The sequence below is a fragment of the Bactrocera tryoni genome, unplaced genomic scaffold (genome assembly GCF_016617805.1).
Source record: "Bactrocera tryoni isolate S06 unplaced genomic scaffold, CSIRO_BtryS06_freeze2 scaffold_11, whole genome shotgun sequence".
In the NCBI taxonomy this organism is placed as follows: domain Eukaryota; kingdom Metazoa; phylum Arthropoda; class Insecta; order Diptera; family Tephritidae; genus Bactrocera; species Bactrocera tryoni.
Genome location: NW_024395824.1, coordinates 15,579,943 through 15,593,261, shown reverse-complemented (window position 1 = coordinate 15,593,261; position 13,319 = coordinate 15,579,943). Strand labels below are relative to the sequence as shown.

Sequence of the window (13,319 nt, the reverse complement as noted above, 5' to 3'; positions counted from 1 at the left end):
TTATGCAGCATTTTAAAAGCTAGTGCCTGATCAAAGGATTTGTTTAAGTACTATTTTTTATAAACAATTAACGCTTAGTTCTGGACAAAAGCTTCGATGAAGCTCTATATTATTTATTAATAGAACAAACTGTTTGTGCTGATTGATTTTAGATTAATCTCTACGGATTAGAGATGGGCACCGGAATGAACTTCGGTGGAACCAGACAACACATTTTTAAATTTCTGTCAAGTCAAGTCGAAACCTTATTTAATGTTTCAATACTTTAACTTTTAAATAAAACAATTTACAGGACAAAAAAACTTATTTAAAGTTTTCATGTCTGTGACCATATCTCACCTCTACAGTTTTGAGTTATTTTAAAGCCGTTTTTTGAATATACCACTTAAGGTTTTCCAAATCGAACTAATTTAAGTAGTTTTTTAAATCGAGAAGTCTTGTTCAGCTTATTGGCTATTAGAACTAGATATAAACAGCGAATATTCATACATAAATGTATTCATATACTATACATGCACTTATGTACAAGTAAAATATATAAAAATTATTTTCTTTTGAATTCATTGCTTCAAATAAAAAAAAAATTAATTATATTAATAATAAAATAATTTTTTATTATATCAATTTATAATTATATATAACTTCTGGGTCGAAACTTTGTTACTTACATTTCGCAGAATGCTTATGTGAATTATTTTGCTATGTTAATAATCCTCAGTTGATGAGATTCTAGTACATGTGTATATGTTATAATATGCACGTGTAGTGGTCCCTGGCGTATTAACCTTAGTGTACATTGCTATTGACGCCAAAAAGAATTTGTTTTCGTTTCGCCCTTCTTTTATTAGTTGCCCCTACTTTTTAAATTTGCATACTTTTGCCGATCGCCGGCCTTTGGGACATTACTAAATCATTCAAATATATATACTTATGCGTTTATTCCATACAAGATTCGTATGCACACATTTGCTCATTGATTTGGCGTACTAATTTAAATGTGTATGTATGTATGTGATCACATAAAGAATTCATACGTAATAAATTGATATGGGATGTTTAAATACTTTTTAGCTATTTTTTCATTCTGCTTGTGCTTTTAGTGACCGTCAAAACTAATGAGTGTGCTTAGTAAATTTATTTGAACAACAAAGTGTGAAGATTTGAATATTTTTCTGTTATAAGTTTTTTTCGCCCTAATAGATTTTCACTTTGTTTACCTATGTTCTGACTATAGCTGGGTAGCAGTTTTTCAAACTTTATTTAAACAAATTTTTATTGAGATGCAAACCAACCAAAAGGGGAACTGAATAAATATGTGCACTGAAAACGTGAATGTCAGTGCCACAATAGCTAGACTAAACGCAATTTTTTATTAGTATTAGTACATTTGCTTATTTGTAAATACGACATTCATACATACATACTTATGTATTAACCGAACATCACACCATACTATATCAGTGTACATTAGGGTGTGTCATTCTGAGGCAACCATTTTTTTCAATTGAAAAACAAGCTAAAAACTTTCGAAAATGTGACAAAAAAAGTCACTCAACAGATGAGCTCTTAATATTAATATTAAGAGGTGCCTGTTTCAAATTTTCTATTTTCCATATAAATAACATGGAAAAAAAATCATTTTTTTGTGGTGCGGAGGTAGTCGAAGTCGATTAAGAATCGATTCTTGACATTCGAAAAATCGATTATTTTACGAGAAAACTCGATTCTTGAGTAGAATCGGAATCGAGTTTACCATTCCTACTGGCAGCCATCGCGTGCACCACCACAAAAAAATGATTATTTTTCCATGTTATTTGTATGGAAAATAGAAAATGTGAAACAGGCACCTCTTATTATCAATATTAAGAGTTCATCTTTTGAGTGACTTTTTTTTGTCACATTTTCGAAAGTTTTTAGCCTGTTTTTCAGTTGAAAAAAAGGTTGCCTCAGAATGACACACCCTAGTGTACATACATACATATAGCAAACATAACAAATTCTGTTAATTTTAATCGATTAGAGTAACTAAAATTATAAAAAATTTTGATTAGTTATCATTGTAAATTTATAACAAAAACATTAAAAAAATTTACTTAACACAAATACCAAAAATAATTAACACCAGTTTATGCCATGTACACTAAGGGCGACGCATTATGCCTGCGCAATCGATCTATTCATTCGTCCGAAATTCTTAGATATCGAGTATTGAAGATTTATTTTTTTTTAATCTGGCAACATGTTGCACACAATGGAAACATATTCTCATAACGATAGTTTGTAACACCATATGAATACAAGGACTGTGATATGTGAAATGGCAATTTGAAAGCTTGATTTTAATCGATCAGTTTTTATGACAGTTATGAGCTAGTATAGTTGTTCGATCTGAGCTATTATCTCGGAGACTATATTGACTTGTACTAAACAAACAAAAACCAATAATGTTACTTCGGTTCATAGAACTGATCGTTCCTTTTTATGCTATATGCTTTATTAGTCCGACATCAGCGGTTCCAACAAATGTACAGCTTTTTGGTGAGAAAGAGACGTAAGCAAAGTTCTAAATCGATATGTCAAAAACTCTTGGCGCTCAAATCGCGTATATACAGACGGACAGACATAGCTAAACCGACTCATCTCGTCCCGCTGATCAATGACATACATCCTTACATATACTTTGTAGGCCTCCGACGCTTGTTTTCCTGTGTTACAAACATCGTGACAAACTTAATATACCCTGTTCACGATTTCATATATATTTTTGTTTTATATTTTTTGGGCTAAAACTTATACCTAAACTCCAGGTTTAATAACTTAAGCAAATTAGAAAATTATAACTAGGTTGTTATATTATGTATGTATATGTATCACACCAGAGCATAACATAATATAGTATAACTAGAATTCGTGTTGAAGACAATTAAGTGATGCAACCATATTTTCGTACTGTTTTTAATGCAATTTAATCTTCACTCAAGGATATGAAGAAAACTAGATTCAATCGAGTTATTTCGTCTATTCAGTTAAGTTGGAGAGGGCGTCTATTCTACCATAGAAGGCTTTTAACATATTTTTTACCTGCTCGCAAATATAAAATATTCCAAAAAATATTGAAGGTTTGACATAATTATGTTAATTGTTTTTTAATATATTTACATACATATGTACATAGCTATAACTGTACTTACAGTCATTCATTATTGGACTGTGATCGTATTTTGAACTTCGATGGAATTTTAAAAAGCTGCTAGAATGATTTGGAACATTTCTTTCAGCACTACTGTTGCCAGTATCTTCATCATCAGGAGTTGCTGCTGCACTACTACTAGTTCCGTGCCATAAATTTGATAAAAACTGTGATCCAACGTGACGAAGGCTTCCCATGCTGCTTCCAATTCCGTGGTTCGCTTGACGAGCCTCTAAATTATGGATAGCTCCACTGAAAGTTACAGGAGATGTTGGCGATGTCGGTGCAGATGAGGAACCACAACTTGATAATGCCGGTATCGATGTGGCATTGTTTAAACAGATCTTTTGGTCGTATTCCAGCTTTTTTTGAATACGTTCATCTAGTGCCCGCTGCCATTCGGCATGAGCTCTCTCTAAGATACTATATGTTTCTTTACCACGTATAAAGTCTAAACAAATCACGGGCCATGCGTCCAACGTTTGTACAGCTTTCGAATTGTCTTCATCCATACCAGGTGGATTAATTTCGCCCTTCGCTTTTATATTTCGTAAATTACGATCGTAATTAACACGCTTAAATCGATTAGAGTTATCATCATTGACGCTCTTCTTTCGGGCCATACGCAAATATCGCTTAATCGTATCACTTACGGATTGTGAAATATCTTCATTATCTATTGAACTCTTGCGACGATGATGGTGTTGAGGGCTTGTAGTTGTTGTAGAACTGGCGCCTTTCTCCATCTCATCATCAGTGGCGCTAGGCGTGCAACTTAATAAAGCCTTCAATGAAGCCTCTTCCTGTTTCAAATTCTTATATTCTTCTGCTAAACGTTTAATTTCTTGCAAAGGGACAAAGTTAGTTTGAGTTCCACAAGAATTAAAATACTTCACAGCCTGAGGCTGTTTCACATGTCTTAAAGGTACGTTATTTGTGCTGTTTTTGTTTAAAGCTGGTAGATTGAGTGCATTTGGTGGCTTACGTGTGCGAGGCGCTGGCGTAGGAGGCATAGGTTTGATACTAGTGTCCTTTGGGATTGAAAGGAGTTGATTTTTTGGTACTGCTCCAGTTATTGACGCTGATGGTATCGTTAGTTTTGTAGAGGTTTTTCTCAATTGAATGATAGTTTCTTGATTGGAAGGTTCTAAATTCAAATTCTGATCTTTAGTACTACCTCCAAACTTAACAACTCTATTAACGTTATCACCAAAATTCTGTAAACTAGACAATGATGAAGAATGCCTTATATTCGGTCGTGTAGCCTTTATTGACGGTGTGGAATGTGTACTCAAAACACGATGTAACTGTTGTTTTTTAAGAGAATTATATATTTGTTTAAGTAAAACCTTATCCTGAAGAATAGCTGGAGTAATATCATTTGGTGGTATTGTAAATTCATTTACTCTCGCACTACGAGAAATTCTTCGTAATCGTTCAAGCAGTTCATCGATTTCATTTAGTTGTTGTAAATCGTTAGGAAGTTGTAGTGCAAAAAAATTAGGACCACGTGAAGTTATATTGCCGCTGTTAGTCCGTAACGTCCGGCTATCAGGACGACGAGCACTTGGCGAAGCTGTCTGATCTGGCCGGACAGTCTTTGAGCTGAGTAATGTCGTAGTTTTACACATTTCGTCAAGCTTTAAAAAAGACTGCAAAAGATCGATTACTTGATCAGCATTGTGTGCTTCTTCCTGTTCTATTGCTTCTATTGTATTTGATCCCTTTTGCCCGGTATGTTGCAATAAATGTTTCAAACGTTGTTTCGAATTTCGCACGGCTCCTGGATAAGAAGACTTCCGACGCCACAATATAAAACGGGGTTCGTTGGAACAAATCTGTTGAAAATTTGCTTCAATCTTAGCTATATCTTCTTTACAGTTTTGTGCTCCTTCCGGTATAAGCTTACGACCAGCATCAGTCATATATTTCCAAGTTTTACGTGTAAGTAACCAACGTTCCCGTTTTTTCTCTTTCTCTTTGATTGTTGGACGACGACGTGCTAATTGTGGTGATGCTGCGGTCACTGTGAATGAGGGAAATTTCAAACTGGTATCTCTTGAAGATGGTTGCCAAACTGTAAAAGCCGCTTGTGTTGCCGTCGACGCTGTCGTGCCAATCGTAGCGGATGCATCACTTAGCTCCTGATATAGCTCTTTTAGTGCATCATCTAACGGACCAGAGCGTTTTTTCACAATTTGAATCGGACGTCGCAATGTAGTGCCACTTGCTTGTGATGTCACTATATCCTTCTTGGTATCCATGTTAAATGCGATACAGAAACCACCGTCAATAAATGCAAGATTCTACCAATTCAAAACTTGTTTAGTTTGATAACAATATTAAATGTTGCGGCCTCCCTGAGAAGGAAAAGCATAGTATTAAACAATCATTATTTGACGGCGAGAGAAAAGTTATAACAATTGTACTTATACATATTTAAATAGCAGAATGTAAAAGTGTGTTGAAGCTAAAATCTTTTTAACGTTTTGCACTTATTTATATTAATTTGGTGACTGTTTGAGGATAAGCAAAAAATCGTGATTTTCCTTGCGCTGAGATTGGTAAACTGTACAATTTTCGACTGCAGCACGTTCTCAAATAATTTTGGAATTCAGCATTAATGCAAATATATGACGGCATATAGAAAAAGTCTTAACGGCCCAAAAACTTAAATAATTAATAATAATTGCATGAGGTGCTAAATTTTAAATACGTTTTCAAAAAAACAGCAATAATCTCATTTGCCGGCTTGTTTTTTTTGTTGTACCTACTAACACATGGGTACAACTCATAAAGCTCCCCTTTATGATTGAATTCTGAAAATATAATTATCTGGAATTTTCTTCCTTTAATAAATCACGCTTCAGTCCATACTTAATGCAGAATAAACATCAGCTCTTCGAAATGATCATAAAAATTTGAAAAATTTGCACCGCAATGGTATACGTGTTTTCTCGCAGTTCACCGCGAGTAAAGAAAAACGCAAAACTTATTAGTCAATATTATTCTTACAAATGTGGGATTTCAGTCATTCGTGTCTTATCAAAATAACTTCATTAATTTTATTTGCCGAATCATTGGCGTTAAAGAGGAAAATTAAATATTATTTCTTTTGGTTCTCCTCGTCTCCAAAATAAGTGAAAATAAGTATGCACTTCCAGTATAACATAAGAAGACCACGCCACTAATAAGTACTTATAATATAAAATTTAGAACATTTTATCACGCAGAAATTCCATCCCGCACAATAAGGCAATAATTCAAATGAGATGCACATCGCGATAAAAATACATTTTCATGTTTTATTCACCTGAACTGGAATCTCTCAAGAAAATGATTTATATCTCTAGTCCCATTTCAAAACCTTGTATTGTGAAATTACACAGCTCTAAAAAACAAAAAAAAAATATATATATGTTAATAATTTGGATGTTTCTAAATACCTTTTTTTTTCAAAATTATTGTATGTACTTATTGAATCTGCTTTTTCTTAAAGCCTAACACTAAGTAATAAAACCTCAAATCTATTTAAAAACTAGACAGACTCAAGCAAGTGACTGAGCTGTTTTGGTGACACGTCGCTCTTTAATACGCAGGCATATCTCTTCTTTTAAGTCGTGTTTGATCGCAGGAATGTACCAAAGCATTAGCCAAAGGGTTTGGGTGATCTCGGAGTTTAGATATATATTTAATTCTGCTATCATCTACTTCTTTCTTTACCAATGGAATACCAAGATCTTTATGGATATTTTCGTTACGCATGTACTCGTACCATGGTGCACACGTGATTGTTCTTTTTTGTTTCATTTTTGATTGGAACCTTTGTATTATATCAATTTTAGTTGCACAGGTCGTACCACACAGTTGAATGCCATACATCCAAATCGGTTTCATGATTGCATTGTACAGCAGGACTTTGTTGCCTAGACTAAGTTTAGAATTTTTGCTTAGAAGCCAATTTAAATTTCCTGCTCTTAACTTCATGCATTTTATTTTACAATTTATATGTTTTCGCCACGTGAGCCTTCGATCCAGGTGAATCCCAAAATAAGCTACTTCATTCGCTTGGGGTACTAAAATATTGTTTTTTTTACTTCCGGGCACATCTTTGGTCTTAGCGAAAATGTAATATGCTTACACTTCTGTTCATTCACATTTATACGCCAGTTCGCTAGCCATTCTTCGGCAGAACTTAAATGCTCCGCTAATATTCTTGATGCTAAAATGTGGTATTTGTTACGGCTCACTATAGCTGTGTCGTCCGCAAAAGTGGAAGTTAATACATTATTAGTTGTTGGGAGATCTGCTGTATATATGATGTATAGTGTTGGGCCTAAAACGCTGCCCTGGGGTACACCAGCCCTTATCTGTCGTTCATCAGATATGAAATCTCCCACTTTTACCATAAATTTTCTATTTTTTAAATAAGACTCCAATGTTTTATACAATTCTAAAGGTAGAGTTTTTTTAATCTTGTATAAGAGACCTTCGTGCCACACCTTATCAAACGCCTGAGCTACATCTAGAAATATTGCTGAACAGTACTCCCTGTGCTCAAATGCTTTCCTTATCTCGTTAGTAATTCTATTTACTTGCTCTATTGTGCCATGTTTCGCACGAAAACCGAATTGATGCATTGGTATTGTATTATTTTCATGGAGGAAAGGAGACATCTTTGATAGTAATCCTTTTTCAAGTACTTTTGAAAGACAGGGTAGAAGACTGATTGGTCTGTACGAAGACGGCTGTGTTAAGTCTTTGCCACGTTTATCTATCAAGATAATCTGCGACTTTTTCCACGAAATTGGATAGTATCCGAAACTAAGAATTACATTGAAGAGCAAAGAGAGCACCTCTACAGCAATAATTGGTAACTCAATTAGCATTTTTGGGGAAATATTATCATGTACCGGCGCCTTTTTTGGATTAAGTTCTTTGATGATACCAATAATTTCAGAAGGTGAAGTCTTAAAAGACTCGAGCGACTCTTTAGCTATGTTGGGTAAGATTGACAGACTAAAGTTGTTCTTTGGCAAATTGGGTTGAAATACCTTTTCTAGGTGATTTGCAAAACAATTAGCCTTTTCCTCGTATTGGCATGTTGGAGTCAGTTGGTGGCTTCATGGACTTTTGGGCTTTCCAAAGGAAATTTTGCTTGTTTGAATTTGTACACAGCTTCTTTATATACATTTCGGTGTTCAATTCTTCCTCACGTTTGAGCGCTTTTTTAAATTTACATACAGCAGCTTTCAATTGAAGCTGAGTGGAAGGGGAGCGATTTATCTGTCATTCACGTCTTGCACGCCTTTTTTCATTTCCAAGCATTTCTATTTCTTTATTAGAGATTTTTCTGAAACCAAGCGGATTATAGCTTTTGTTTGGTGTTGCTAAGACAGCTGCGAAGGCTATTATATCATTGACTTCTCTTATACTTTCGTCAATATCTCTTCCTGTTTTTATTTTGTACTCAATATTAATGTGGCTACTGACGTATTTTTTATATTTTAGCCAATTCGTTTTATAAGAAGTTAGACCCACTACTGGATTAACGAATATGGGGTGTTCACATAACTTTATTAGTACAGGAGAGTGATCAGAAGATAGATCAGTACATGTATCAGCTGTTATGTGCGATTTATCTATATTTTTGATTACAGCAAAATGAATTAAGTCTGGTATTTTCTTACGATCACTAGGCCAATATGTCGGCTTACCAGGAGATATTATTTCAAGGTTATTATGCCTATTTATAACAGTTTGATACAGCTCATTTGTGTGAATTTTCAAACTCTAGGACAATACAAAATTTAAATCTCATAAAGTTATACATGGGGCATTCTAAAGTTTGAATCTAGTACCCCCTAGTGGCGTCAACTATATGTCGACTGGTGCGTTAAAATCTGCTATTGTCCAGTGAGAATTTTATGGTATTTCATGGATTTAAAGTGAAGTTATTGTGTTTTAAGTATCAGTCTGTTTGTGTTATCGGTGCGAAAATGAGCTTCAAACAAAAAGCCACCATCACATTTTATTTTAAAAATGGTAAAACTTTTATCGAAACGATGTAATTGGTGAAACAAGTTTATGGCGATGATTGCCTATCCAGTAGCAGAGTGCACGAGTGGTTTCAACGTTTTCAAAGTGGTCGTGAGGACATAAATGACGATCAACATGTGGGTCAATCAAAATCCGTGATCACCGGAAATTCCACCGAAACTGTGCGTGAATTCATAAAAAATCAGTCTAAATCATCATTGAAATTCATGGAAATGGAATTGAACCTCTCCAAAACATCGATTTATCGCATTTTTACCGAACATTTGGGCTTACGAAAGGTGTGTGCACGGTTTGTTCCGCACAAATTGACTGACGACCATAAACTGCTCAGAATCCAACAACGCTTGTGACCGATTATTTGACCAAAAATCACATTTTAACCCTTAACCTCGTATTCACCTGATATGGCACCGTGCGACTTTTTTACGTTCGGAAAAATGCATTTGCCCATGAAAGGAAAGCGTTATGCAGACGTAGAGGTCATTCAAAAGGCTTGCACCGCACTCGTTCGACATGTTTTTGGATCGTGCAAAAATCTGTGTTGAAGCAAAAAGAGACTATTTTGAATAAAATTAATTGATTTTGCCGAAAAAATATTTGTTCTATTTATATATATATATATTAAAGACCTTTGGAACACACCTTGTAAGTTATAAGGATCCAAATACTTACATAGCGTTGAGAGTTGTAATTGAGTAAATTCATTTTTTATGGAATCCAACAAAAATTTTTTTAAACAAGTGTAAAGATTTAAGATTTTATGATGCGTTATAACAAGTTGTGTGAGTCCCCTAATAGTCAGAAAAAGCAGATTGGTTCCACCTGGATTTAAAAGTGAGGAAAGAAAGGCTTCGATGTTGATGAGTTCATCATATGATGACAGATTACGACAGGTTTTTTGTATTTCCTTATATTTGTAATGTTTAGTGAAAAGAAATTTAAAAATAAAAGAAAGAAAATCTTTCAGCATCAATAATAGTTTAATTAATTGTGGCCTCCAATATATCCAAAATTGGACTTATATCTAGACATTTTTTAAATACCTGAATTACATTTAACAGAAAGCCTTTCTTGTAATTTCTTCAGAATTTTATCAGTTTTGAATATTATATATTCTGCAGAATTTCGGAGTAAACTTGGTAGCGAAATCACAAGATGCTGCCATACTTCAAACAATTTAACTATAAAATATTAAATAAAATAAAAAGGTTCTAAACTGTATTTTTATACTCTAATATAATCTAGGTAAATAAAAAACATAACGAGTATAACAAGACAAATGAAATCATTGTGTCTTGACGAAACTTGGCAGACGTCTTCTTTGGAACTGTAAGGAGGTTGGTGTTATATTGGTATTGCCACACTCCTAAAATATAATTAGTAAAAAACTGAATATATCTATATCTGGGTAAGAAATTTAAGGATTGGGGCTTAAAATGCACTTTAGGTTCTCACAAACATTAGTCAAATGTTCAATTCATTATGTAAAAAAAACAAATAAGCAAAGTGTTAATTCGAGTGTAACCGAACAGGTTGTACTCTCGCAACTTGCAAGGATCAAAGCCGGAACTTTATAGAGATAATGCTGCGAAAAAATTCAACATTCATTATTGGACGAAATCATGAATGGATTACAACTAAATTTGGTATTTTATTAAGTTGTATTATATGCTATAGATTAAATTGGTTTTATTACTATTACAATATTTTAAAATTGTATTAAAATTATCCTCAAATGAGATATGTATCACATAACCTCAACCAAGGGGCTAAGTTTAATATATTAAGAAGATCGGAATTGATTACATTAGGGATACGATGTGTGGACCAAGATCTACACCAATTTCATTTATATTCATTCATCACACATGTTGACCAATTGGGTATGTGGGGCCTAGGGAAGATTCTCTCCGAATTTCATATACTACATAAATATATATAATAATATTAATATCTCATACACTGACTCATATTTTCAATATATAGTCAACCACAGGCACTGAGGTCCACATCTTTGGTACCTAGGGCTTAATAATTATGGTCTGATTTTGACAACTTGATGGCTTACCTTAAAGACATTATTTTTGCACAATTTTGTTTCGATATATTTTTTTTGCATTTTGATTCGAATATTGCAAACTGAATGAATATGGAATTACAAATTATGTTATATGGGAAGGAGGTGTGGTTGTACGCGGTGTGTTCAAGAAATAACTGGATTTTTTTTAAATAAATATGTATTCACTTGTCTACATTAAAGTTGCTGCCTTCAAAATAATCCACATTCGATATTATGCGCTTACGCTAGTGCTTCTTCCAATCGTCGAAACCCTTCTCAAAGGCGATTTTTGGGGTAGCCTTTTGCTCTTTTCATCTATCTAGAAAAACAAGGCCGTCGTTTTAAGGCTTAAGGTTCGATTTAGTTTTGTTAGAAATAAGAAAAAGTGACACCGAGCCATGTCGGGCAAATACAAGAACTGGTGCATCATTACAGTATTGTTTTTTCCAACAAACAAGAAAGGAAGAGTGAGCTTTTAACAAACGAAAATCTCCAACTCATAAAAACACATACATATAACCTTAGCGGCTGCTGCAGCCAAAGAAAGAAATGAATTCAGCTGAAGATTATTATCGTACTTCAGAGGCATGTACATATATCAACATAATAAAAAAAATGTCAATTAGAATCTCCAAGCCCGCGAAATTGTAACTTTCCGTTACACGCCACGTCCATACGGGTTCAAAATTTAATGTTTCTTACGCATTTGTAGTGTTTTCGCATTCTGAATAGTAGTCAGTAGAAATGCCGAAAAGGTTTGGCATAAACATTTTTGGCTGATTTAAAGAAAAATTTGAATTGAGAAAATAAAATTTCTATTGATTGATTAAAATTTAAGTGATTGTGAAAAGCAACATTTGATATATTCTGCTGGTTTTCAATTTCTTTACTTTTTCGTTATTTCGGTCTTTGGGAGAATATCTCTTACAATGCTATTATGTATATACAAATCATATATTGGATTTACCATTTAATAATTTACGGCTTACTTACCTTTTTAAATAAATTTGTAGGTATTATGATTTTTGTAGTTTGCATATTAATTTTTCAGCCATTTGATACTCGATTATTGACCAGAGATGAAATATGTGAGTTATTTGTGCTTTACCATAACTGTTTGAGATATTATCATCATATCAGCACTATTGAGCCGACACAGGCATACATATTTAATATTACTTATATATATTTTTAGTTCATACACATATATACACAATGTACATGGATATTTATATAAGTATAAGTTGTTGCAGTTGTCGTCAAAGAAACAAAATCTGTTACACACGGCATTTATACTCATACTCGTATATTCGCTGCTACACTTTTGACCATTTTGAACTTAAAATTTATCGTATTCAATGGTAAAACTAATATTTTAACCCGATATATACGTAAATGCGAGTTTCGCGGTAAAATACATTACTGCCACAATCTGCGAATATAAGCTCTTCATATTTGTTCAATATTCTATGTACTTATTTATTGTACCCATAAATTTCTTTGTAGAGTTCTTAACAAAATGTGTGTTAAATTCGTGTAAATAAATAATTTTGTTTAAATAAGAAATCACTCAATTTATAATAATCACTTCGTTAGCTAGATGTAGCAGCCGTAAAGCATAAGATTATAGAATTGATTTGAAGCAAAGTACATAAAGCATATGTATTATTTTGAGCATGTTTAGTCACTATATCAACTAAAAAGCACGCTGGCATTAATATAGATATTGAATATTGTTTTTAAGTAATACAGTTTCGATGAAAATTTTTTTTTTTAGCTCAATTAACATCTTTTCACCGCAAATATTACAAAATTAACCCTAAAATGTAATGAAAGAATTGGTTTTTACGTTATTTATTTCGAGTATTTAGTAACGTATCCGCTTTAACTCAGCTCGTTTCATTTACCATAATTTTCTACCTATAAGTTCACGTATACGAGTACTGCAAGCATTTCAGAATTAGAAATTAATAATTATATGTCCGCGTTGGACATGTCCGCAAATACTAA

General features: G+C 33.4%; 1 protein-coding gene across 5 annotated transcripts in view; it reads right to left on the bottom strand.

Moving 5' to 3' along the window:
- Nucleotides 1–12,507, bottom strand: part of LOC120779662 — a 58,570-nt gene extending 46,063 nt beyond the window's left edge. For all 5 annotated transcript variants that reach the window (XM_040112021.1, XM_040112018.1, XM_040112019.1 and 2 more), the window contains exons 1-2: nucleotides 12,303–12,507; nucleotides 3,192–5,550 (exon numbers count right to left, since the gene is read on the bottom strand). In XM_040112021.1, the coding sequence (XP_039967955.1) occupies nucleotides 3,192–5,454 (2,263 nt within the window). In that variant the 5' untranslated portion in view covers nucleotides 5,455–5,550; nucleotides 12,303–12,507. The remainder of the gene's footprint in view (nucleotides 1–3,191; nucleotides 5,551–12,302) is intronic.
- Nucleotides 12,508–13,319: the final 812 nt, after the last annotated feature.